Below are 27,874 nucleotides of genomic sequence, written 5' to 3'. Positions count from 1 at the left end.
GTGATGTCAGTGGTACCTAGTGAGGGGATAGGCTGCACTCTCAGTGATGTCAGTGATACATAGTGATGGGATAGGCTGCACTCTCAGTGATGTCACCGGTACCTAGTGACGGGATAGGCTGCACTCTGTCATGTCAGTGATACCTAGAGATGGGATAGGCTGCACTGTCAGTGATGTCACTGGTTACCTAGTGATGGATAGGCTGCACTCAGTGATGTCACCGGTACCTAGTGACGGGATAGGCTGCACTCTCAGTCATGTCACCGGTACCTAGTGACGGGATAGGCTGCACTCTCAGTCATGTCACCGGTACCTAGTGACGGGATAGGCTGCACTCTCAGTGATGTCACAGGTACCTAGTGACGGGATAGGCTGCACTCTCAGTGATGTCACAGGTACCTAGTGATGGGATAGGCTGCACTCTCAGTGATGTCACAGGTACCTAGTGACGGGATAGGCTGCACTCTCAGTGATGTCACTGGTTCCTAGTGATGGGATTGGCTGCACTCTCAGTGATGTCAGTGATACCTAGAGATGGGATAGGCTGCTCTCTCAGTGATGTCAGTGGTACCTTGTGAGGGGATAGGCTGCACTCTCAGTGATGTCACAGGTACCTTGTGACAGGATAGGCTGCACTCTCAGTGATGTCACTGGTTCCTAGTGATGGGATTGGCTGCACTCTCAGTGATGTCACTGGTTCCTAGTGATGGGATTGGCTGCACTCTCAGTGATGTCAGTGATACCTAGAGATGGGATAGGCTGCACTTTCAGTGATGTCAGTGGTACCTAGTGAGGGGATAGGCTGCACTCTCAGTGATGTCAGTGGTACCTTGTGAGGGGATAGGCTGCACTCTCAGTGATGTCACCGGTACCTAGTGATGGGATAGGCTGCACTCTCAGTGATGTCACTGGTTACCTAGTGATGGGATAGGCTGCACTCTCAGTGATGTCACCGGTACCTAGTGACGGGATAGGCTGCACTCTCAGTCATGTCACCGGTACCTAGTGACGGGATAGGCTGCACTCTCAGTGATGTCACAGGTACCTAGTGATGGGATAGGCTGCACTCTCAGTGATGTCACAGGTACCTAGTGATGGGATAGGCTGCACTCTCAGTGATATCACTGGTTCCTAGTGATGGGATTGGCTGCACTCTCAGTGATACCTAGAGATGGGATAGGCTGCACTCTCCGTGATATCACTGGTTCCTAGTGATGGGATAGGCTGCACTCTCAGTGATGTCACCGGTACCTAGTGATGGGATAGGCTGCGCTCTCAGTAATACCTAGTGATGGGATAGGCTGCACTCTCAGTGATGTCACTGGTTCCTAGTGATGGGATAGGCTGCACTCTCAGTGATATCACCGGTACCTAGTGACGGGATAGGCTGCACTCTCAGTGATATCACCGGTACCTAGTGACGGGATAGGCTGCACTCTCAGTGATGTCACCGGTACCTAGTGATGGGTTAGGCTGCACTCTCAGTGATGTCACCGGTACCTAGTGATGGGATAGGCTGCACTCTCAGTGATGTCACCGGTACCTAGTGATGGGATAGGCTGCACTCTCAGTGATACCTAGTGATGGGATAGGCTGCACTCTGTGATGTCAGTGATACATAGTTATGGGATAGGCTGCACTCTCAGTGATGTCACCGGTACCTAGTGATGGGATAGGCTGCACTCTCAGTGATGTCACCGGCACCTAGTGAGGGGATAGGCTGCACTCTCAGTGATGTCACCGGTACCTAGTGATGGGTTAGGCTGCACTCTCAGTGATGTCACCGGTACCTAGTGATGGGATAGGCTGCACTCTCAGTGATGTCACTGGTTCCTAGTAATGGGATAGGTTGCATTCTCAGTGATGTCAGTGATACCTAGTGATGGGATAGGCTGCATTCTCAGTGATGTCAGTGATACCTAGTGATGGGATAGGTTGCATTCTCAGTGATGTCACCGGTACCTAGTGATGGGATAGGTTGCACTCTCAGTGATGTCAGTGATACCTAGTAATGGGATAGGTTGCTCTCTCAGTGATCTCAGTGATACATAGTGATGGGATAGGCTGCACTCTCAGAGATGTCAGTGATACATAGTGATGGGATTGGTTGCACTCTGTGATGTCAGTGATACCTAGTGATGGGATAGACTGCACTCTCAGTGATGTCACCGGTACCTAGTGATGGAATAGGCTGCACTCTCAGTGATGTTACTGGTTCCTAGTGATGGGATAGCTTTCATTCTCAGTGATGTCACCGGTACCTAGTGATGGGATAGGCTGCACTCTCAGTGATGTCACTGGTTCCTAGTGATGGGATAGGTTGCATTCTCAGTGATGTCAGTGATACCTAGTGATGGGATAGGCTGCACTCTCAGTGATGTCACCGGTACATAGTGATGGGATAGTCTGCGCTCTCAGTAATACCTAGTGATGGGATAGGCTGCACTCTCAGTGATGTCACTGGTTCCTAGTGATGGGATAGGCTGCACTCTCAGTGATATCACCGGTACCTAGTGACGGGATAGGCTGCACTCTCAGTGATGTCACCGGTACCTAGTGATGGGATAGGCTGCATTCTCAGTGATGTCACCGGTACCTAGTGATGGGATAGGCTGCACTCTCAGTGATGTCACTGGTTCCTAGTGATGGGATAGGTTGCACTCTCAGTGATGTCAGTGATACCTAGTGATGGGATAGACTGCACTCTCAGTGATGTCACCGGTACCTAGTGATGGAATAGGCTGCACTCTCAGTGATGTCACTGGTTCCTAGTGATGGGATAGGTTGCATTCTCAGTGATGTCAGTGATACCTAGTGATGGGATAGGCTGCACTCTCAGTGATGTCACTGGTTCCTAGTGATGGGATAGGTTGCACTCTCAGTGATGTCAGTGATACCTAGTGATGGGATAGGCTGCACTCTCAGTGATGTCAGTGATACCTAGTGATGGGATAGGCTGCACTCTCAGTGATGTCACTGGTTCCTAGTGATGGGATAGGTTGCACTCTCAGTGATGTCAGTGATACCTAGTGATGGGATAGGCTGCACTCTCAGTGATGTCACTGGTTCCTAGTGATGGGATAGGCTGCACTCTCAGTGATATCACCGGTACCTAGTGACGGGATAGGCTGCACTCTCAGTGATATCACCGGTACCTAGTGACGGGATAGGCTGCACTCTCAGTGATGTCACCGGTACCTAGTGATGGGTTAGGCTGCACTCTCAGTGATGTCACCGGTACCTAGTGATGGGATAGGCTGCACTCTCAGTGATGTCACCGGTACCTAGTGATGGGATAGGCTGCACTCTCAGTGATACCTAGTGATGGGATAGGCTGCACTCTGTGATGTCAGTGATACATAGTTATGGGATAGGCTGCACTCTCAGTGATGTCACCGGTACCTAGTGATGGGATAGGCTGCACTCTCAGTGATGTCACCGGCACCTAGTGAGGGGATAGGCTGCACTCTCAGTGATGTCACCGGTACCTAGTGATGGGTTAGGCTGCACTCTCAGTGATGTCACTGGTTCCTAGTGATGGGATAGGTTGCACTCTCAGTGATGTCACCGGTACCTAGTGATGGGATAGGCTGCACTCTCTGTGATGTCACTGGTTCCTAGTAATGGGATAGGTTGCATTCTCAGTGATGTCAGTGATACCTAGTGATGGGATAGGCTGCATTCTGTGATGTCACCGGTACCTAGTGATGGGATAGGTTGCATTCTCAGTGATGTCAGTGATACCTAGTGATGGGATAGGTTGCATTCTCAGTGATGTCACCGGTACCTAGTGATGGGATAGGTTGCACTCTCAGTGATGTCAGTGATACCTAGTAATGGGATAGGTTGCTCTCTCAGTGATCTCAGTGATACATAGTGATGGGATAGGCTGCACTCTCAGAGATGTCAGTGATACATAGTGATGGGATTGGTTGCACTCTGTGATGTCAGTGATACCTAGTGATGGGATAGACTGCACTCTCAGTGATGTCACCGGTACCTAGTGATGGAATAGGCTGCACTCTCAGTGATGTTACTGGTTCCTAGTGATGGGATAGGTTGCATTCTCAGTGATGTCACCGGTACCTAGTGATGGGATAGGCTGCACTCTCAGTGATGTCACTGGTTCCTAGTGATGGGATAGGTTGCATTCTCAGTGATGTCAGTGATACCTAGTGATGGGATAGGCTGCACTCTCAGTGATGTCACCGGTACCTAGTGATGGGATAGGCTGCGCTCTCAGTAATACCTAGTGATGGGATAGGCTGCACTCTCAGTGATGTCACTGGTTCCTAGTGATGGGATAGGCTGCACTCTCAGTGATATCACCGGTACCTAGTGACGGGATAGGCTGCACTCTCAGTGATGTCACCGGTACCTAGTGATGGGATAGGCTGCATTCTCAGTGATGTCACCGGTACCTAGTGATGGGATAGGCTGCACTCTCAGTGATGTCACTGGTTCCTAGTGATGGGATAGGTTGCACTCTCAGTGATGTCAGTGATACCTAGTGATGGGATAGACTGCACTCTCAGTGATGTCACCGGTACCTAGTGATGGAATAGGCTGCACTCTCAGTGATGTCACTGGTTCCTAGTGATGGGATAGGTTGCATTCTCAGTGATGTCAGTGATACCTAGTGATGGGATAGGCTGCACTCTCAGTGATGTCACTGGTTCCTAGTGATGGGATAGGTTGCACTCTCAGTGATGTCAGTGATACCTAGTGATGGGATAGGCTGCACTCTCAGTGATGTCAGTGATACCTAGTGATGGGATAGGCTGCACTCTCAGTGATGTCACTGGTTTCTAGTGATGGGATAGGTTGCACTCTCAGTGATGTCAGTGATACCTAGTGATGGGATAGGCTGCACTCTCAGTGATGTCACTGGTTCCTAGTGATGGGATAGGCTGCATTCTCAGTGATTTCAGTGATACCTAGTGATGTGATAGGCTGCACTCTCAGTGATGTCACTGCTTCCTAGTGATGGGATAGGCTGCACTCTCAGTGATGTCACTGCTTCCTAGTGATGGGATAGGTTGCATTCTCAGTGATACCTAGTGATGGGATAGGCTGCATTCTCAGTGATGTCACTAATTGTACTGGGCCATGTATTTGTATTATGCTTTGTCAGTGACCCCTCATTATGGCCCGGTTTTACAATACTGTTATTTTTGTATATATTTCATGCACAGCAATTCCAGAAACTTTACATTCTCCCTTTGTTACAGGCAAGTTCTCCTGAGCAGTATATTGAAAAGTTTAACCTTGCCCTGGGCCAATATATGGGGGCACTGCACAGCATTGTCCCGCTTTTTATCTATATGGTGAGTATAGACTTCCCATTGCATCTGTTTCCCCGAATTCCTGTGCGTCTGTACCAGAGTAACTCCTCGTGCCCCACTGGTCTACGGCCAATACCGTGTGAGCGTATCATTGCCCTGTATATAGCATATATTCTATATCTATAATCTACATCCCGTGACGGTCTGTTCTATAATGTGAGAGTCTTAGGGGCTCATTTATAAACTGGTTCTATCATACACAACAAGTAATAAAACTCCTGCTTCAGCCAATCACCTCTCAGCTTTCATTTGTCACACAGATGACTGTTGGGAGATGATTGGCTGGAGCTCCATTTATCATACGCAGCGAGATTTATTAGTCCTTGCCTATTAGGTGGGTGTGTTATACTGACGCCAGTACTACTGTACAGTCTCATCACGCGCTGACTGGGTGCAGCCATGATGAGGTCACTGAGTGGGAGGGGCTTTGTATGCGCTGTCCCCTACTGTAGTGCAGCGCATGTCAGTGACTAGGGCTGGGGATAAGCGTCTGACGCCTCATGTACGTGTCTGTATGCAGTCGTCATGTCGACATGGACCTAATGTCAATATTGTGAATGTCCACAGTCCATTTTAAGGTTAGTCCAAAATCGAGATGGAGATGAATCCTGCACCAGCATCTTTATCATAACTAATATCTTCAGTGTCCATATCTCAGAATAGCTCAGATCTGGGGTAATTGTCCCTACGTATAGTTATATGGCTACTATGAGGTGCTGCCCACTACCCCATTCTCACATGTATCACAAAAACACAAAGAGAAAGGTAAGTAGCTTCCAGGGTGCACGGCCGACCACAATAATATCATTTAAAAGTTATAAACTTTATTAGTATGTATTAATCTTATCAAGTTACATAGGTGAAATATAAAATAAAAGAACGTGAAGAAAGGAATGAAAAATAGTAATAAAATACATGTTCAACAAAACAACCGTCTGTGTCGTTCCGTTTCCGTTTATCACTTATCACCGCTATTTGGGATTAATACATTTTCAATAGCACAGTAATAAATCCCCATGGTTAATAAAGAATATTATACAAATCACTAAGACCAGAGTGGCCACTTATGTAGTTACCACATTTATTCAGGAGATAAAAGTGACACATACAGTACAACTGTTATCAGCTGGAATAGAATGCTGTATTAGCAGGGGGAGGAATAGAATGCTGTATTAGCAGGGGGAGGAATAGAATGCTGTATTAGCAGGGGGAGGGATAGAATGCTGTATTAGCAGGGGGAGGAATAGAATGCTGTATTAGCAGGGGGAGGAATAGAATGCTGTATTAGCAGGGGAGGAATATGATGCTGTATTAGCAGGGGGAGGAATAGAATGCTGTATTAGCAGGGGGAGGAATAGAATGCTGTATTAGCAGGGGGAGGAATAGAATGCTGTATTAGCAGGGGGAGGAATAGAATGCTGTATTAGCAGGGGGAGGAATAGAATGCTGTATTAGCAGGGGGAGGAATAGAATGCTGTATTAGCAGGGGGAGGAATAGAATGCTGTATTAGCAGGGGGAGGAATAGAATGCTGTATTAGCAGGGGGAGGAATAGAATGCTGTATTAGCAGGGGGAGGAATAGAATGCTGTATTAGCAGGGGGAGGAATAGGATGCTGTATTAGCAGGGGGAGGAATAGAATGCTGTATTAGCAGGGGGAGGAATAGAATGCTGTATTAGCAGGGGGAGGAATAGACTGCTGTATTAGCAGGGGAGGAATAGGATGCTGTATTAGCAGGGGGAGGAATAGGATGCTGTATTAGCAGGGGGAGGAATAGGATGCTGTATTAGCAGGGGGAGGAATAGGATGCTGTATTAGCAGGGGGAGGAATAGGATGCTGTATTAGCAGGGGGAGGAATAGGATGCTGTATTAGCAGGGGGAGGAATAGGATGCTGTATTAGCAGGGGGAGGAATAGAATGCTGTATTAGCAGGGGGAGGAATAGGATGCTGTATTAGCAGGGGAGGAATAGAATGCTGTATTAGCAGGGGGAGGAATAGGATGCTGTATTAGCAGGGGGAGGAATAGAATGCTGTATTAGCAGGGGGAGGAATAGGATGCTGTATTAGCAGGGGGAGGAATAGGATGCTGTATTAGCAGGGGAGGAATAGGATGCTGTATTAGCAGGGGAGGAATAGGATGCTGTATTAGCAGGGGAGGAATAGGATGCTGTATTAGCAGGGGGAGGAATAGGATGCTGTATTAGCAGGGGGAGGAATAGGATGCTGTATTAGCAGGGGGAGGAATAGGATGCTGTATTAGCAGGGGGAGGAATAGGATGCTGTATTAGCAGGGGGAGGAATAGGATGCTGTATTAGCAGGGGGAGGAATAGGATGCTGTATTAGCAGGGGAGGAATAGGATGCTGTATTAGCAGGGGGAGGAATAGGATGCTGTATTAGCAGGGGAGGAATAGGATGCTGTATTAGCAGGGGGAGGAATAGGATGCTGTATTAGCAGGGGGAGGAATAGGATGCTGTATTAGCAGGGGGAGGAATAGGATGCTGTATTAGCAGGGGGAGGAATAGGATGCTGTATTAGCAGGGGGAGGAATAGGATGCTGTATTAGCAGGGGGAGGAATAGGATGCTGTATTAGCAGGGGGAGGAATAGGATGCTGTATTAGCAGGGGGAGGAATAGGATGCTGTATTAGCAGGGGGAGGAATAGGATGCTGTATTAGCAGGGGGAATAATAGGATGCTGTATTAGCAGGGGGAGGAATAGGATGCTGTATTAGCAGGGGGAGGAATAGAATGCTGTATTAGCAGGGGAGGAATATGATGCTGTATTAGCAGGGGGAGGAATAGGATGCTGTATTAGCAGGGGAGGAATAGGATGCTGTATTAGCAGGGGGAGGAATAGGATGCTGTATTAGCAGGGGGAGGAATATGATGCTGTATTAGCAGGGGGAGGAATAGGATGCTGTATTAGCAGGGGGAGGAATAGGATGCTGTATTAGCAGGGGGAGGAATAGGATGCTGTATTAGCAGGGGGAGGAATAGGATGCTGTATTAGCAGGGGGAGGAATAGGATGCTGTATTAGCAGGGGGAGGAATAGGATGCTGTATTAGCAGGGGGAGGAATAGAATGCTGTATTAGCAGGGGAGGAATAGGATGCTGTATTAGCAGGGGGAGGAATAGGATGCTGTATTAGCAGGGGGAGGAATAGGATGCTGTATTAGCAGGGGAGGAATAGGATGCTGTATTAGCAGGGGGAGGAATAGGATGCTGTATTAGCAGGGGAGGAATAGGATGCTGTATTAGCAGGGGAGGAATAGGATGCTGTATTAGCAGGGGGAGGAATAGAATGCTGTATTAGCAGGGGGAGGAATAGAATGCTGTATTAGCAGGGGGAGGAATAGGATGCTGTATTAGCAGGGGGAGGAATAGGATGCTGTATTAGCAGGGGGAGGAATAGGATGCTGTATTAGCAGGGGGAGGAATAGGATGCTGTATTAGCAGGGGGAGGAATAGAATGCTGTATTAGCAGGGGGAGGAATAGAATGCTGTATTAGCAGGGGGAGGAATAGGATGCTGTATTAGCAGGGGGAGGAATAGGATGCTGTATTAGCAGGGGAGGAATAGGATGCTGTATTAGCAGGGGGAGGAATAGGATGCTGTATTAGCAGGGGGAGGAATAGGATGCTGTATTAGCAGGGGGAGGAATAGGATGCTGTATTAGCAGGGGGAGGAATAGGATGCTGTATTAGCAGGGGGAGGAATAGGATGCTGTATTAGCAGGGGGAGGAATAGGATGCTGTATTAGCAGGGGGAGGAATAGGATGCTGTATTAGCAGGGGAGGAATAGGATGCTGTATTAGCAGGGGGAGGAATAGAATGCTGTATTAGCAGGGGAGGAATATGATGCTGTATTAGCAGGGGGAGGAATAGGATGCTGTATTAGCAGGGGGAGGAATAGGATGCTGTATTAGCAGGGGAGGAATAGGATGCTGTATTAGCAGGGGGAGGAATAGGATGCTGTATTAGCAGGGGGAGGAATATGATGCTGTATTAGCAGGGGGAGGAATAGGATGCTGTATTAGCAGGGGGAGGAATAGGATGCTGTATTAGCAGGGGGAGGAATAGGATGCTGTATTAGCAGGGGAAGGAATAGGATGCTGTATTAGCAGGGGGAGGAATAGGATGCTGTATTAGCAGGGGGAGGAATAGGATGCTGTATTAGCAGGGGGAGGAATAGGATGCTGTATTAGCAGGGGGAGGAATAGAATGCTGTATTAGCAGGGGAGGAATAGAATGCTGTATTAGCAGGGGGAGGAATAGAATGCTGTATTAGCAGGGGGAGGAATAGGATGCTGTATTAGCAGGGGGAGGAATAGAATGCTGTATTAGCAGGGGAGGAATATGATGCTGTATTAGCAGGGGGAGGAATAGGATGCTGTATTAGCAGGGGGAGGAATAGAATGCTGTATTAGCAGCGGGAGGAATAGGATGCTGTATTAGCAGGGGGAGGAATATATCTCTCCCTCTCCATCTATCCACCCCCCTAATATATATAGCAGGACCCTTATGATTAGCCCATTACTGATGATATGAGAATGTGTGATAATTATGTGAGAGTGTCTTTGGAAGCAGCGATTGGTTATTTTGATGAAGGGATAAGACTACACAACACCCATCTCTCCCTGTATGAGGGAATTCTATTCCATTAAACTCTCTGGCTATAATATATGAAACAATATGACGGTTGTTTTGTTGAACTTGTATTTTATTACTTATTACTATTTTTCATTCCTTTCTTCACGTTCTTTTATTTTATATGAAACCTATTTAAATTGATAAGATTAATGCACTAAATACCTTTCAATAAAGTTTATAACTTTTAAATTATTTTATTGTTGTCGCCACTGCACCCTCGAAACTACTTACCTTTCTCTTTGCTTTTTTGTGACATTTTAAGGTCAGGGCTACAAGCACCAGAAAACGCCGTATTGCCATGACTACTGTCAACATTGTGAATGTCGACATAACGACCGGGTGACCTCACACCGCCAGGCAATTACAGACCAGAACAGAGGGTGGTTACTCGTCCCTGAGTGCACTAACTTCTCCACTCCTAGGCATTCCCTCTAACCGTCAGCTGATAGTGACTCCACCTACTGCGTAGTGGGCGGGTACTTCTCTGCCACCACCAATCTCCTACCATCAGCACCTGGAACAGCCTACGTCTGGGTATGTGTGAGGACACTGCTGTATTACGTCTGGGTATGTGTGAGGACACTGCTGTATTACGTCTGGGTATGTGTGAGGACACTGCTGCATTACGTCTGGGTATGTGTGAGGGAGGACACTGCTGCATTACGTCTGGGTATGTGTGAGGACACTGCTGCATTACGTCTGGGTATGTGTGAGGACACTGCTGCATTACGTCTGGGTATGTGTGAGGGAGGACACTGCTGTATTACGTCTGGGTATGTGTGAGGACACTGCTGTATTACGTCTGGGTATGTGTGAGGACACTGCTGCATTACGTCTGGGTATGTGTGAGGGAGGACACTGCTGCATTACGTCTGGGTATGTGTGAGGACACTGCTGCATTACGTCTGGGTATGTGTGAGGACACTGCTGTATTACGTCTGGGTATGTGTGAGGACACTGCTGCATTACGTCTGGGTATGTGTGAGGACACTGCTGTATTACGTCTGGGTATGTGTGAGGACACTGCTGCATTACGTCTGGGTATGTGTGAGGGAGGACACTGCTGCATTACGTCTGGGTATGTGTGAGGGAGGACACTGCTGTATTACGTCTGGGTATGTGTGAGGACACTGCTTTATTACGTCTGGGTATGTGTGAGGACACTGCTTTATTACGTCTGGGTATGTGTGAGGACACTGCTGCATTACGTCTGGGTATGTGTGAGGGAGGACACTGCTGCATTACGTCTGGGTATGTGTGAGGACACTGCTGTATTACGTCTGGGTATGTGTGAGGACACTGCTGTATTACGTCTGGGTATGTGTGAGGGAGGACACTGCTGTATTACGTCTGGGTATGTGTGAGGGAGGACACTGCTGTATTACGTCTGGGTATGTGTGACGACACTGCTGTATTACGTCTGGGTATGTGTGAGGACACTGCTGCATTATGTCTGGGTATGTGTGAGGACACTGCTGCATTACGTCTGGGTATGTGTGAGGGAGGACACTGCTGCATTACGTCTGGGTATGTGTGAGGACACTGCTGCATTACGTCTGGGTATGTGTGAGGACACTGCTGTATTACGTCTGGGTATGTGTGAGGACACTGCTGCATTACGTCTGGGTATGTGTGAGGGAGGACACTGCTGCATTACGTCTGGGTATGTGTGAGGGAGGACACTGCTGTATTACGTCTGGGTATGTGTGAGGACACTGCTTTATTACGTCTGGGTATGTGTGAGGACACTGCTGCATTACGTCTGGGTATGTGTGAGGGAGGACACTGCTGCATTACGTCTGGGTATGTGTGAGGGAGGACACTGCTGCATTACGTCTGGGTATGTGTGAGGGAGGACACTGCTGCATTACGTCTGGGTATGTGTGAGGGAGGACACTGCTGCATTACGTCTGGGTATGTGTGAGGGAGGACACTGCTGCATTACGTCTGGGTATGTGTGAGGGAGGACACTGCTGCATTACGTCTGGGTATGTGTGAGGGAGGACACTGCTGTATTACGTCTGGGTATGTGTGAGGGAGGACACTGCTGTATTACGTCTGGGTATGTGTGAGGGAGGACACTGCTGCATTATGTCTGGGTGTGTGTGAGGACACTGCTGCATTACGTCTGGGTGTGTGTGAGGACACTGCTGTAACACAATTTAGGTAGTGTTGGATATTTCCCACTGGTCCCTAATTATGGACCCGTCTGTAGGGTAACTTAGCTTTTAGACATTGGGCGGGGAGCGGTATATCGTTTTGCGCTGTTCCTGCGGTCACAGGATACAGAAGATACAGATTTCGTCAGGCAAGATGTTTATTGCTGGAATGTCGTGTAAAAGACAAGACCCGTCGCTGTAGGTGCTTGGGGCCAATTACAGCATAGAAAATGTCAGAAGTACAGTCCCCTGTGAGGGTCAGAAGTTACAGTCCCCTGTGAGGGTCAGAAGTTACAGTCCCCTGTGAGGGTCAGAAGTTACAGTCCCCTGTGAGGGTCAGAAGTTACAGTCCCCTGTGAGGGTCAGAAGTTACAGTCCCCTGTGAGGGTCAGAAGGTACAGTCCCCTGTGAGGGTCAGAAGGTACGGCCCCCTGTGAGGGTCAGAAGGTACGGCCCCCTGTGGGGGTCAGAAGGTACGGCCCCCTGTGGGGGTCAGAAGTTACGGCCCCCTGTGGGGGTCAGAAGTTACGGCCCCCTGTGGGGGTCAGAAGTTACGGCCCCCTGTGGGGGTCAGAAGTTACGGCCCCCTGTGGGGGTCAGAAGTTACGGCCCCCTGTGAGGGTCAGAAGGTACGGCCCCCTGTGAGGGTCAGAAGGTACGGCCCCCTGTGAGGGTCAGAAGGTACGGCCCCCTGGGAGGGTCAGAAGTACCACAGCCAGAGCTCGCCTTAGAGGACACCGCACAGGCCGCAGCCCTTCCCCATCACCTCTAGGACTAGTATACCAAGTCGCCAACTATCTCGCAAAATCTAAATAAATACATCTTACATTTCAGAGGATCCAGACAGCTTCCTCTCTCCTCATACAACTGCCACCCAGACCAGTGTGTCTGAGCACAGTCTGTTGAAGCATAGAAGTGTCTTTGTCCTAAGCGCTCTCACAGTGCAGGAATAACCCCTGGAGTGCATGTCAGAGAGAGTGCTGCTGCGTCTGCCCCCAATCCCCGGCTAGCCAGGACGGTTACCCTATCGCAGACGGTGGCCAGTCCTTCTCCATAGTCTATACGTTTACCATGAGTCTACGACTGTGCATAGCGCATTAAAACACATTATTACATTTATAGTACATGACACCTAGCGCCGATAGTTTATATGACGATTGTGGGGATTAACTCCCTCAGTGCCATGGCCGCTATCTTATCCACGTGGGCCGGGTAATTAGGGGTCACATCAGTTGTGTATGAAAGTGTGAAGGGTCTTCTGTGTCTGAGAGACCTGGTCACGTTGTCCCCACAGATCAGCCGTATGTACCCCCATTCCTCCTGGTGTTCACTTCTAGTCAGACGTTTTACAACACTCCCAGATTTCCCGTCTCTATTGAAATTTGCGGAGTTTGTCTGTGTGCGGAGACAGCGAGGGATTCTTCCTACAATGGGAATGGCTCCGGACGTTCTTCCCAGCGCTTGTGCAGAAGTTCCCATGTGTGCTGCACCTGGCGGTCGCTTTGCTATCACCCCTCCGTCCGTGTCTTCCCATGCTAGATGTATGGGTGTAACTCTGGGGACACTCCATGGTGTGAGTCTACCGTCTCGTTCTTTTCCCCTACGGTAGCTCCGTCATAGCCCGGAGGAAAGGTTTGGGTCACTGTGTGGCTGTAATATGAACCCTTGTCCTACTAGGGTATAGCCTGGCCCTGTTAGTGGTGGTAGCACTTTTGGTTAAGGGTGCGAGTTACTGACTTAGATCCAGCAGAAGACCCCCAGCCCGTCCCAGCTCCCTCCTCCGTGTATGATAGCTGCTGTCACCGGGGTTTATGCTCTTCCTGACCTGACTTTAGAAATGTATCAGGGCATTGGGGAGCTTTGTTAGTGGAAGCATTGTCCTCTTACGTTTTGTGGCATAAAGTCATCGGGAAGCACCGCCGCGTCGTACATGATCCCCACACACGGAGGATTTGTCTGCCGCGTGCAAAAACCCTGCGTGATGGAGCAAATATTTCATCGGTCCCTAGGGTCCTGTTCCAGACCTCAGGGGCCCATTGGTGATGCCTCATGGCTCAGGCAGCCTCCTTGTCATTGCCGGAAGTGCTGGTCCCATGACCTGAATGAGGATTTTTGTGTAACTCTGACATGTCCATTATTCGTCAGGTTTTGTTTGTAGACCTCCAGCAGTTATCACCGACCTCTGCACCACCAGGTTACTCATTGGGCTGGAACTGCTCAGATTTCAGTACAAAATGGGGGTGTTCCAAGTCATTTGACCCTTAGTGACCCGTGCTTTATGGACCCCCCCTCTACGTTCTCTTCTGTTTATTTCACAGAACAAGTTTTATATAGAAACCAAGCTGAACAGAGACCTGAAAGACGACCTCATTCTGCTCTTTACAGAGCACGTGGCAGAAAAGCACATTTACAGCCTGATGCGTGAGTAGATTGTGAGCTCTGTGCACGAGAAACACTGGGATATCCTGGCTGACCGAGCCCCTGTATGTGGTTCAGTTTTAGATTGGGGACATTTGTAGGTGTGGCCTACAGCATCCAATCAGACGATAAGACATTTTGTCTAGTTAGTTGCTGTGGGCCCTCCTCCCGTCCCCCATTTGGTGTAGAGACCCCCGTGTGGGTATGTTTAATGATATTAGGCTGGTAATGACAGAGTGGGATCCGTCTCCCCTCTCTCTGAATGCTGAGAGGAACGTGGGCAGGGTTCTTATTGCACTATTAGTAACTGTCTGGTGAATTCTTTGTTTTCTGTTCCCTCCCTGCAGCTTTGTTACTAGAGGCTCAGTCTACACCTTTTCAGATCACCCCCTCCACCATGGCGAGCATTGTGAAGGGCTTGTACACCCTGCGGACAGGTAACCGCACGCTCTTCCTCCTCTGGTCCTGGTTAGTGGTTACTTTGCTGTACGTAATGTCACGTTATGCCCAAGTGAAGCTGCTCGTCACACGGGGTGGCACCGGGATGGCATTTTACATTTAATGAACATCACTGTTATTCTCATTATCGCGGCCCTTCGCTGAGTGTGCCAGTTCTGTCCAGCCACCCTGGTGTCCTGTGAATGGGCAATGACTAGCTTCCAGAGTGTGATGCAGCGATTGGTGCTGCTTCTGTACAGTACATAACTTATAGGGACCCGATGATGAGAGATGAACGTGCTCTGATCACCGGCATGTTACATTCCAATCACCGTGTGTGGCACAGACAGGATAGTGTATTATTGATTGTGGGCCGCAGTACTCAGTGGAGTGCCACCTTCTCTACCTTATAACGGGTCATGTGCTGCCCCAGTGCCAGTCTCTGCCAGGAGTAGGGATCAGCATTTATTACACAGATCATTGCTTACTCCTCTCTCCTGCTTTCAGAATGGGTCCAGCTCGCCCCAACTCTCTTCTCCAAATTCATCCCCAACATTCTGCCACCGGCCATGGAATCGGAGCTGCCGGATTACGCAGCGCAGGATCAGAAGCTGCAGCTGGAACTGATGCAGAATGGATTCAACAGGTCAGTGCAATTACAGGGGTCTCGTGAGCTGCGGAGTGCGCGGTATGATGGGCTGGCAATACTGCGGAGTGTGTGGTATGATGGGCTGGCGATGCTGTGGAGTGCGTGGTATGATGGGCTGGCGATGCTGCGGAGTACGCGGTATGATGGGCTGGCGATGCTGCGGAGTACGCGGTATGATGGGCTGGCGATGCTGCGGAGTACGCGGTATGATGGGCTGGCGATGCTGCGGAGTAGGCGGTATGATGGGCTGGCGATACTGCGGAGTGCGCGGTATGATGGGCTGGCGATGCTGCAGTGTGTGCGGTATGATGGGCTGGCGATGCTGCACGGTATGATGGGCTGGCGATGCTGCGGAGTGCGCGGTATGATGGGCTGGCGATGCGCGGTATGATGGGCTGGCGATACTCCAGAGTGTGTGGTATGATGGGCTGGCGATGCTGCACGGTATGATGGGCTGGCGATGCTGCGGAGTGCGCGGTATGATGGGCTGGCAATACTGCGGAGTGTGTGGTATGATGGGCTGGCGATGCTGCGGAGTGCGCGGTATGATGGGCTGGCAATACTGCGGAGTGTGTGGTATGATGGGCTGGCGATGCTGTGGAGTGCGTGGTATGATGGGCTGGCGATGCTGGGGAGTACGCGGTATGATGGGCTGGCGATGCTGCGGAGTACGCGGTATGATGGGCTGGCGATGCTGCGGAGTACGCGGTATGATGGGCTGGCGATGCTGCGGAGTACGCGGTATGATGGGCTGGCGATGCTGCGGAGTACGCGGTATGATGGGCTGGCGATGCTGCGGAGTACGCGGTATGATGGGCTGGCGATGCTGCGGAGTGCGCGGTATGATGGGCTGGCGATGCTGCAGTGTGTGCGGTATGATGGGCTGGCGATGCTGCACGGTATGATGGGCTGGCGATGCTGCGGAGTGCGCGGTATGATGGGCTGGCGATGCGCGGTATGATGGGCTGGCGATGCTGTGGAGTGCGCGGTATGATAGGCTGGCGATGCTGCGCGGTATGATGGGCTGGCGATGCTGTGGAGTGCGCGGTATGATGGGCTGGCGATGCTGCGCGGTATGATGGGCTGGCGATGCTGCGCGGTATGATGGGCTGGCGATGCTGCGCGGTATGATGGGCTGGCGATGCTGCGCGGTATGATGGGCTGGCGATGCTGCGCAGTATGATGGGCTGGCGATGCTGCGCGGTATGATGGGCTGGCGATGCTGCGCGGTATGATGGGCTGGCGATGCTGCGCGGTATGATGGGCTGGCGATGCTGCGCGGTATGATGGGCTGGCGATGCTGTGGAGTGCGCGGTATGATGGGCTGGCGATGTTGCAGAGTGCGCGGTATGATGGGCTAGCGATGCTGCGCCGTATCATGGGCTAGCGATCCTGTGCGGTATGATGGGCTGGCGATGCTGTGGAGTACGCGGTATGATGGGCTGGCGATGCTGTGGAGTGCGCGGTATGATGGGCTGGCGATGCTGTGGAGTGCGCGGTATGATGGGCTGGCGATGCTGTGGAGTGCGTGGTATGATGGGCTGGCGATGCTGTGCGGTATGATGGGCTGGCGATGCTGTGGAGTGCGTGGTATGATGGGCTGGCGATGCTGCGCCGTATGATGGGCTGGCGATGCTGCGGAGTGTGCGGTATGATGGGCTGGCGATGCTGCGGAGTGTGCGGTATGATGGGCTGGCGATGCTGTGGAGTGCGCGGTATGATGGGCTGGCGATGCTGTGGAGTGCGCGGTATGATGGGCTGGCGATGCTGCGCGGTATGATGGGCTGGCGATGCTGTGGAGTGCGCGGTATGATGGGCTGGCGATGCTGTGGATGCGCGATATGATGGGCTGGCGATGCTGCGCCGTATGATGGGCTAGCGATGCTGCGCCGTATGATGGGCTAGCGATGCTGCGCCGTATGATGGGCTAGCGATGCTGCGGAGTGCGTGGTATGATGGGCTGGCGATGCTGTGTAGTGCGCGTTATGATGGGCTGGCGATAGTGCAGAGTGTGTGGTATGATGGGCTGGCGATGCTGCGGAGTGCATGGTATGATGGGCTGGCGATGCTGCGGAGTGCGCCGTATGATGGGCTGGCGATACTGCAGAGTGCGTGGTATAATGGGCTGGCGATGCTCAGAGTGCGCGGTATGATGGGCTGGCGATGTTGCAGAGTGCGCGGTATGATGGGCTAGCGATGCTGCACCGTATGATGGGCTAGCGATCCTGCGCGGTATAATGGGCTGGCGATGCTGCGGAGTGCGTGGTATGATGGGCTGGCGATGCTGTGGATTGCGCAGTATGATGGGCTGGCGATGCTCAGAGTGCGCGGTATGATGGGCTGGCGATACTGCAGTTTGTGTGGTATGATGGGCTGGCGATGCTGCGGAGTGCGTGGTATGATGGGCTGGCGATGCTGCAGAGTGCGTGGTATGATGGGCTGGCGATGCTGCGGAGTGCGCGGTATGATGGGCTGGCGATGCTGCGGAGTACGCGGTATGATGGGCTGGCGATGCTGCGGAGTGCGCGGTATGATGGGCTGTCGATGCTGTGGAGTGCGTGGTATGATGGGCTGGCGATATTGCGCGGTATGATGGGCTGGCGGTGCTGTGGAGTGCGTGGTATGATGGGCTGGCGATGCTGCGCCGTATGATGGGCTGGCGATGCTGCGGAGTGTGCGGTATGATGGGCTGGCGATGCTGCGGAGTGTGCGGTATGATGGGCTGGCGATGCTGTGGAGTGCGCGGTATGATGGGCTGGCGATGCTGCGCGATATGATGGGCTGGCGATGCTGTGGAGTGCGCGGTATGATGGGCTGGCGATGCTGCGCCGTATGATGGGCTAGCGATGCTGCGTGGTATGATGAGCTGGCGATGCTGTGGATGCGCGGTATGATGGGCTGGCGATGCTGCGCCGTATGATGGGCTAGCGATGCTGCGCCGTATGATGGGCTAGCGATGCTGCGCCGTATGATGGGCTAGCGATGCTGCGGAGTGCGTGGTATGATGGGCTGGCGATGCTGTGTAGTGCGCGGTATGATGGGCTGGCGATAGTGCAGAGTGTGTGGTATGATGGGCTGGCGATGCTGCGGAGTGCATGGTATGATGGGCTGGCGATACTGCGGAGTGCGTGGTATGATGGGCTGGCGATGCTGTGGAGTGCGCGGTATGATGGGCTGGCGATACTGCAGTTTGTGTGGTATGATGGGCTGGCGATGCTGCGGAGTGCGCTGGCGATGCCTGTGGAGTGTGTGGTATGATGGGCTGGCGATGCTGCGCCGTATGATGGGCTGGCGATGCGGAGTGCGTGGTATGATGGGATGACGATGCTGCAGTGTGTGCGGTATGATGGGCTGACGATGCTGTGGAGTGTACAGTATGATGGGCTGGCGATGCTGTGGACTGCGCGGTATGATGGGCTGGCGATGCTGTGGACTGCGCGGTATGATGGGCTGGTGATGCTGCGCGGTATGATGGGCTGGCGATACTGCAGAGTGCGCGGTATGATGGGCTGGCGATGCTGCGCGGTATGATGGGCTGGCTATGCTGCGCGGTTTGATGGGCTGGTGATACTGCGGAGTGCACAGTATGATGGGCTGGCGATGCTGTGGAGTGCGCGGTATGATGGGGTGGCGATGCTGTGGAGTGCGCGGTATGATGGGCTGGTGATACTGCGCGGTATGATGGGCTGGTGATACTGCGGAGTGCACGGTATGATGGTCTGGGGGAGTGCGGAATGGGAGGTGTGGGGAGGGAGGGAGCGCGGGATGGGAGGTGTAGGGAGGGCGGGATGGGAGGTGTGGGGTGGGAGGGAGGGCGAGATGGGAGGTGTGGGGAGGGAGGGCGGGCGAAATGGGAGGTGTGTGTAATGGGAGGTGTGTGGAGGGAGGGAGGGCTGGATGGAAGGTGTGTGGAGGGAGGGCTGGATGGGAGGTGTGTGGAGGGAGGGCGGGATGGGAGGTGTGTGGAGGGAGGGCGGGATGGGAGGTGCGTGGAGGGAGGGCGGGTGGGACGGGAGGTGCAGGGAGGGCGGGCGGGATGGGAGGTGCGTGGAGGGCGGGCGGGATGGGAGGTGCGTGGAGGGAGAGCGGGATGGGAGGTGATGGAGGGGGTTCGGGATGGGAGGTGTGTGGAGGGAGGGCGGGATGTGAGGTGTGTGGAGGGAGGGCAGGATGTGTGGTGTGTGGAGGAAGGGCAGGATGTGTGGTGTGTGGAGGGAGGGCAGGATGTGAGGTGTGTGGAGGGATTGCGGGATGGGAGGTGTGTGGAGGGAGGTGATGGAGGGGGTTCGGGATGGGAGGTGTGTGGAGGGAGAGATGGGATGTGTGTGAAGGGCGGGATGGGAGGTGTGTAGAGGGAGTGCGGCATGGGAGCTGTGTGGAGGGAGGTGATGGAGGGGGTTCGGGATGTGAGGTGTGTGGAGCGAGGGCAGGATGTGAGGTGTGTGGAGGGAGTGCGGGATGTGAGGTGCGTGGAGGGATGAATGGAAGGGAGGTGTGTGGAGGGAGGTGCTGGAGGGAGTGCGGGATGGGAGGTGCGTGGAGGTGGTTCGGGATGGAAGTTGTGTGGAGGGAGTGATGGGAGGTGTGTGTAGGGAGTGCGGGATGGCAGTTGTGTGGAGGGAGTGCGGGATGGGAGTTGTGTGGAGGGAATGCGGGAAGTGAGGTGTGTGGAGGTAGTGCGGGATGGGAGGTGTGTGGAGGGAGTGCGGGATGGGAGTTGTGTGGAGGGAGTGCGGGAAGTGACGTGTGTGGAGGGAGTGCGGGAAGTGAGGTGTGTGGAGGGAGTGCGGGAAGTGAGGTGTGTGGAGGGAGAGCGGGATGGGAGGTGTGTGGAGGGAGTGCGGGATGGGAGGTGTGTGGAGGGAGTGCGGGATGGGAGTTGTGTGGAGGGAGTGCGGGAAGGGAGTTGTGTGGAGGGAGTGCGGGATGGGAGTTGTGTGGAGGGAATGCGGGAAGTGAGGTGTGTGGAGGGAGTGCGGGATGGGAGTTGTGTGGAGGGAGTGCGGGAAGTGAGGTGTGTGGAGGGAGTGCGGGAAGTGAGGTGTGTGGAGGGAGTGCGGGAAGTGAGGTGTGTGGAGGGAGTGCGGGAAGTGAGGTGTGTGGAGGGAGTGCGGGAAGTGAGGTGTGTGGAGGGAGTGCGGGAAGTGAGGTGTGTGGAGGGAGTGCGGGATGGGAGGTGTGTGGAGGGAGTGCGGGATGGGAGGTGTGTGGAGGGAGTGCGGGATGGGAGGTGTGTGGAGGGAGTGCGGGATGGGAGGTGTGTGGAGGGAGTGCGGGATGGGAGGTGTGTGGAGGGAGTGCGGGATGGGAGGTGTGTGGAGGGAGTGCGGGATGGGAGGTGTGTGGAGGGAGTGCGGGATGGGAGGTGCGTGGACGGATGGGAGGTGTGTTGAAGGAGGGATGGGAGGTGTGTGGAGGGAGTGCGGGATGGGAGGTGTGTGGAGGGAGTGCGGGATGGGAGTTGTGTGGAGGGAGTGCGGGATGGGAGGTGTGTGGAGGGAGTGCGGGATGGGAGGTGCGTGGACGGATGGGAGGTGCGTGGACGGATGGGAGGTGCGTGGACGGATGGGAGGCGTGTGGAGGGATGGGAGGTGTGTAGCGGGAGTGCGGGATGGGAATTGTGTGGAGGGAGTGTGGGATGGGAGGTGTGTGGAGGGAATGTGGGAAGTGAGGTGTGTGGAGGGAGTGCGGGATGGGAGGTGTGTGGAGGGAATGCGGGAAGTGAGGTGTGTGGATGGAGTGCGGGATGGGAGGTGTGTGAAGGGAGTGCGGAATGGGAGGTGTGTGGAGGGAGTGCGGGATGGCAGTTGTGTGGAGGGAGTGCGGGATGGCAGTTGTGTGGAGGGAGTGCGGGATGGCAGTTGTGTGGAGGGAGTGCGGGATGGGAGTTGTGTGGAGGGAGTGCGGGATGGGAGTTGTGTGGAGGGAGTGCGGGATGGGAGTTGTGTGGAGGGAGTGCGGGATGGGAGTTGTGTGGAGGGAGCGATGGGAGGTGTGTGGAGGGAGTGCGGGATGGTAGGTGTGTGGAGGGAATGAGGGAAGTGAGGTGTGTGGAGGGAGTGCGGGTTGGGAGTTGTGTGGAGGGAAGTGCGGGATGTGAGGTGTGTGGAGGGAGGGAGCGATGGGAGGTGTGTGTAGGGAGTGCGGGATGGGAGTTGTGTGGAGGGAGTGCGGGATGGGAGTTGTGTGGAGGGAGTGCGGGATGGGAGTTGTGTGGAGGGAGCGATGGGAGGTGTGTGTAGGGAGTGTGCGGGATGGGAGGTGTGTGGAGGGAATGCGGGAAGTGAGGTGTGTGGAGGGAGTGCGGGATGGGAGGTGTGTGGAGGGAGTGCGGGAAGTGAGGTGTGTGGAGGGAGTGCGGGATGGGAGGTGTGTGGAGGGAATGCGGGATGGGAGGTGTGTGGAGGGAATGCGGGATGGGAGGTGTGTGGAGGGAATGCGGGATGGAAGGTGTTGTGGAGGGAGTGCGGGATGGGAGGTGTGTGGAGGGAGTGCGGGATGGGAGGTGTGTGGAGGGAGTGCGGGATGGGAGGTGTGTGGAGGGAGTGCGGGATGGGAGGTGTGTGGAGGGAGTGCGGGATGGCAGTTGTGTGGAGGGAGTGCGGGATGGGAGGTATTGTGGAGGGATGGGAGGTGTGTAGAGGGAGGGATGGGAGAGCAGGATGGGAGGTGTGTAGCGGGAGTGCGGGATGGGAGGTGTGTGGAGAGACGGCAGGATGGGAGGTGCGTGGAGGGAGTGCGGGATGGGAGTTGTGTGGAGGGAAGTGCGGGATGTGAGGTGTGTGGAGGGAGTGCCGGATGGGAGTTGTGTGGAGGGAGCGATGGGAGGTGTGTGTAGGGAGTGCGGGATGGGAGTTGTGTGGAGGGAGTGTGGGATGGGAGGTGTGTGGAGAGAATGCGGGAAGTGAGCTGTGTGAAGGGAGTGCGGGATGGGAGGTGTGTGGAGGGAGTGCGGGATGGGAGGTGTGTGGAGGGAGAGCGGGATGGGAGGTATTGTGGAGGGATGGGAGGTGTGTAGAGGGAGGGATGGGAGGGCAGGATGGGAGGTGTGTAGCGGGAGTGCGTGATGGGAGGTGTGTGGAGAGACGGCAGGATGGGTGGTGTGTGGAGGGAGTGCGGGATGGGAGGTGCGTGTGTGGATGTATGGGAGATGTGTGGAGGGAGGTGATGGAGAGGGTTCGGGATGTGAGGTGCGTGGAGCGAGTGCGGAATGTGAGGTGCATGGAGGGAGTGCGGGATGTGAGGTGCGTGGAGGGAGTGCGGGATGGGAGTTGCGTGTAGGGAGCGATGGGAGGTGTGTGGAGGGAGTGCGGGATAGGAGGTGTGTGGAGGGAGCGATGGGAGGTGTGTGGAGGGAGTTGTGTGGAGGGAGTGCGGGATGCGAGTTGTGTGGAGGGAGTGCGGGATGGGAGGTGTGTGGAGGGAGCGATCGGAGGTGTGTGGAGGGAGTGCGGGATGGGAGTTGTGTGGAGGGAGTGCGGGATGGGAGGTGTGTGGAGGGAGTGCGGGATGGGAGGTGTGTGGAGGGAGTGCGGGATGGGAGGTGCGTGGAGGGAGTGCGGGATGGGAGGTGCGTGGAGGGAGTGCGGGATGGGAGGTGCGTGGAGGGAATGCGGGATGGGAGGTGCGTGGAGGGAGTGCGGGAAGGGAGGTACGTGGAGGGAGTGCGGGATGGGAGGTGCGTGGAGGGAGTGCGGGATGTGAGGTGCGTGGAGGGAGTGCGGGATGTGAGGTGCGTGGAGGGAGTGCGGGATGTGAGGTGCGTGGAGGGAGTGCGGGATGTGAGGTGCGTGGAGGGAGTGCGGGATGTGAGGTGCGTGGGAGTGCAGGATGGGAGGTGTGTGGTGGGAATGCGGGAAGTGAGGTGTGTGGAGGGAGTGCGGGATGAGAGGTGTGTGGGGGGAGTGCGGTATGGGGGGAGTGCGGGATGGGAGGTGTGTGGAGGGAGCGATGGGAGGTGTGTGGAGGGAGCGATGGGAGGTGTGTGGAGGGAGTGCGGGATGGGAGGTGTGTGGAGGGAGTGCGGGATGGGAGGTGTGTGGAGGGAGTGCGGGATGGGAGGTGTGTTGAGGGAATGCGGGAAGTGAGGTGTGTGGAGGGAGTGCGGGATGGGAGTTGTGTGTAGGGAAGTGCGGGATGTGAGGTGTGTGGAGGGAGTGCGGGATGGGAGTTGTGTGGAGGGAGCGTTGGGAGGTGTGTGTAGGGAGTGCGGGATGGGAGGTGTGTGGAGGGAATGCGGGATGGGAGGTGTGTGGAGGGAGCGATGGGAGATGTGTGGAGGGAGTGCGGGATGGGAGTTGTGTGGAGGGAGTGCGGGATGGGAGTTGTGTGGAGGGAGTGCGGGATGGGAGTTGTGTGGAGGGAGTGCGGGATGGGAGTTGTGTGGAGGGAGTGCGGGATGGGAGTTGTGTGGAGGGAGTGCGGGATGGGAGTTGTGTGGAGGGAGTGCGGGATGGGAGTTGTGTGGAGGGAGTGCGGGATGGGAGTTGTGTGGAGGGAGTGCGGGATGGTAGGTGTGTGGAGGGAGTGCGGGATGGTAGGTGTGTGGAGGGAGTGCGGGATGGTAGGTGTGTGGAGGGAGTGCGGGATGGGAGGTGTGTGGAGGGAGTGCGGGATGGGAGATGTGTGGAGGGAATGCGGGAAGTGTGGTGTGTGGAGGAAGTGCGGGATGGGAGGTGTGTGGAGGGAGGGCAGGATGGGAGGTGTGTGGAGGGAGTGCTGGATGGGTGGTGTGTGGAGGGAGTGCGGGATGGGAGGTGTGTGGAGGGAGGGCAGGATGGGGAGGTGTGTGGAGGGAGGGCAGGATGGGAGGTGTATGGACAGTGTGAAGGGAATTTACGAAATCTTTTTTTTGCGTTTATACTATCCGTGTTTATTTAGAGAAGTAACAAATCCGAGTTCACGCTCAGAGTATAGTTTCCAATAATAAAGGATGTCTTATTTTTCTTTGCAGAGGTGACCAATCGCGTAAAAGAGCCGGAGATGAGCTGTCTTATAGTAAGTCTGCTTGTCTTGTACTATGGATCTCTCTCCCTCTCTCTTCTCCTCCTTCTCCTTCTCCTTCTCTGTGGGGTATAAGATGCACAGGAGCACAGCTATGGAGGCCGGCCTTTATATAATGAGCATCTAGAGCAAAATGTGCAGCATAAGTTCTACAGCAGACTGTGCGGTATAAGATGCACAGGAGCACAGCTATGGAGGCCGGCCTTTATATAATGAGCATCTAGGGGAAAATGTGCAGCATAAGTTCTACAACAGACTGTGCGGTATAAGATGCACAGGAGCACAGCTATGGAGGCCGGCCTTTATATAATGAGCATCTAGGGGAAAATGTGCAGCATAAGTTCTACAACAGACTGTGCGGTATAAGATGCACAGGAGCACAGCTATGGAGGCCGGCCTTTATATAATGAGCATCTAGGGGAAAATGTGCAGCATAAGTTATACAACAGACTGTGGGGTATAAGATGCACAGGAGCACAGCTATGGAGGCCGGCCTTTATATAATGAGCATCTAGGGGAAAATGTGCAGCATAAGTTCTACAACAGACTGTGCGGTATAAGATGCACAGGAGCACAGCTATGGAGGCCGGCCTTTATATAATGAGCATCTAGGGGAAAATGTGCAGGAATCGCCTCTCTATTAGCAGTTTCTCACTCTATCGCCCCTTGTGTTTTGCAGATGGCTCCTGCAGCAGATAAGATCCCAGCGGCTCGCTGCTCGCAGCCTGACTCGAGCTCTAGGACAATGGCACCACGTGGATGAGTGCCGAGATTCCTCCTGACCTGTCCCGCCAAATGCTGGCCGACGTGAACATTATTTATAACAGGAGTCTTCTCTTGGGTGTATATATGCATAGAAATATATATATATATTTTTGTTTTAAACAAAACTTGAACTTGCTGCTAAACAATGGTGATTGCTGAGAGGTTCTAAGCCGGCCGCAGTGCGATCTCTGCTCCCTCCTTGCGCACTGGGCATTGCATCTTGTATATAGACATTGTGGTTCTGCAGCCTGTGTACCCGACCCCCTTCCCACTCTCCAAACTGGCTTATCCCCGGCTAAAGGCCACGTTTAACTGACCATTCACTTGGATAAAAATTGTGAAAAGAAACGACCCAGTTAGTGTAAATATAACGCCTCTATCTCCCTGGGGCGTACATGGGACACCGCACTGGGCAATCCCGGTGCTTCAGGAACGCTCCCGGGTTTATATTGCAGTTTTTATATATTTTCCATTTTTGCTTCAGGCAAATTTTTAACCAGGATTTTCCAGTGCGTCTGATTAGGTTCATTGTACGATACTTTGCCTCTTTCTGGACCAAATAGTAGTGACCGCAGACACACACCCTGCAGCGGAGAGCGTCAGACTTATCACTCCACCAGTTACCCTGCTCAACTACAAGCTCATCCACCAGCGTAGCAGATTAGCGCATTGAACTGACGGGATTACCGCACAAGTGATTAGACTGTGAGTGCCCACGTATAGGGATATAGCTGTACAATGCTCAGACTTGGCTGCCGCAATAACTTTGTGCTGATCTGTAGGAAGCCATAATTGCTGGCCCCTCTTTCAGTTACTGCAGCCCTAGCATCGGCCACTGGTACCGTGATATCCGGTAGTTGCGGGTAATCTTGCTGTACCCAGTAATGTGTAATCAGGACCCAGCGAGACACATGCAAATGTGCCCACTCTGCCTCGTGCGGAATCGGACCCTGTGTCAGCTGAGTGAAAGTCGTGTCCCCTCTGAACAGTCCATGGCTGGTGAGTTCCGTTCAGTGGTCCCGGTAGACGTGTCCCGTGTCTGTAAGGCGCATTAAGCTGATCTCTTGCTGTCGTGATAGGACGCGGTGTTGCTGAATTAGGACAAAATGACCATTAAGCAAAGTGTCTTCCAGTTACCCATCAGCCCTTCCAGGCGGACAGAATGCAGGAGGTCCTTATCCATAATGTATCCGGTTCTCCACCAGTAAGTCCCCAGCGTATGGGTTTCCTGTGCTGTGCGCTCGGGCCTTTCCTCGTGGAATACACTGGCTCTGTTGTGCCACGTATGACATATAAGCAGCAGGTCTGTGGACGCAGGAGACGCCCCGGGGTTAGGGCCATGTTACGCTGGGTTTTAGCCCATTTTTAATCAGTATTTTCTATATTGGACATAAAACCTGATTTTTCTTAAGAGAAACAGAATTCATTTTACTAATCCGTGTCCTTACAATTGGCGTGTTATTGTTTAGCTAAACCTCCTCGGCACAGAATGATGAGCGGGATAATCCGTGTCCTTACATCTGGCGTGTTATTGTTTAGCTAAACCTCCTCGGTGATGAGCGGGATAATCCGTGTTCTTTAGGTGCCTACACACATACCGACTTTTTCACACGATCTGGCTGATTCCGCAGAATCGGAACGAATCTGGAGTCCCCACTCAAGATGCGATGCGCGTCCCCGCTGGTCGCACATCGCAACGTCAGATCTGCCGTGCTGTAGGGCAGATCTGACCATCTAGGAGGCAATGCACTGTGACAGTCTGGATGCAGGAGAGATCATATGAAGATTGGACACCAAATCGTGTGCAGAGCTGCCGGGGAGAGTTTCAAGGGGAATCGTACACATCGGCTGATGGTGAGCACATCGCTGTGTGTGTAGGCACCATTACATCTGGCGTGTTATTGTTTAGCTAAACCTCCTCGGCACAGAGCGGTCCTGGTGCTGAGCGGGATAGTCTGTGTCCGAGGCGGCTCCTGACGGATGTTATAATAACGTCTATAGGTTCCTGTTGGGTGGCGGCATCTCATGAGTGCTCTTCATGCAGCTGTGGGCGAGTGCGGAGCCGCAGAACCTTGTTAGAGATCTGTTGGTGGATGGCTCCACACTGACTCACCTCCCAAAAAACTCAGAACTTGTTCTTTGAGATCTATATTTGTTACATATTGTGCACTATTTCTGTAACAATGATAATAATAAATGTTTATAACATGGATAAGGTGGAGTAGTTCAGCTGTGATTGGAGACGGATTAAGCTACATATTGCTGTAGTGGCTCAATCTGCCCTGGTGGTGGTTGTGTGTGGGGCAGACCTAACGGGAGCCATTGCTGTCGCCATAACTGACTGCTTCCTCTAGGTCCGCGTCCTGACACTTATCTTCCAGTAGCGATTGTGAGGGATCAATGGGGGTGGGAATGTCCTGGGAGGGGGGCTGCGATCGGCTG

At 53.4% G+C, this 27,874-nt stretch overlaps 1 protein-coding gene across 1 annotated transcript in view; it reads left to right on the top strand.

Annotated features, from left to right (window-relative positions):
* CACUL1 (CDK2 associated cullin domain 1) overlaps positions 1-27,647 on the top strand; it is a 32,346-nt gene extending 4,699 nt beyond the window's left edge. Inside the window, exons 4-9 of the mRNA XM_088466438.1 lie at positions 5,232-5,327; positions 14,478-14,580; positions 14,925-15,014; positions 15,523-15,661; positions 24,618-24,661; positions 25,347-27,647. Of these exons, the coding sequence (XP_088322564.1) occupies positions 5,232-5,327; positions 14,478-14,580; positions 14,925-15,014; positions 15,523-15,661; positions 24,618-24,661; positions 25,347-25,366 (492 nt within the window). The 3' untranslated portion in view covers positions 25,367-27,647. The remainder of the gene's footprint in view (positions 1-5,231; positions 5,328-14,477; positions 14,581-14,924; positions 15,015-15,522; positions 15,662-24,617; positions 24,662-25,346) is intronic.
* Positions 27,648-27,874: the final 227 nt, after the last annotated feature.

The sequence above is a fragment of the Taudactylus pleione genome, unplaced genomic scaffold (genome assembly GCF_031769625.1).
Source record: "Taudactylus pleione unplaced genomic scaffold, aTauple2 ptg003137l, whole genome shotgun sequence".
Classification (NCBI taxonomy): domain Eukaryota; kingdom Metazoa; phylum Chordata; class Amphibia; order Anura; family Myobatrachidae; genus Taudactylus; species Taudactylus pleione.
Note: the sequence above shows the minus strand (reverse complement) of the source record. Positions and strands in the feature narration are given on the sequence as shown.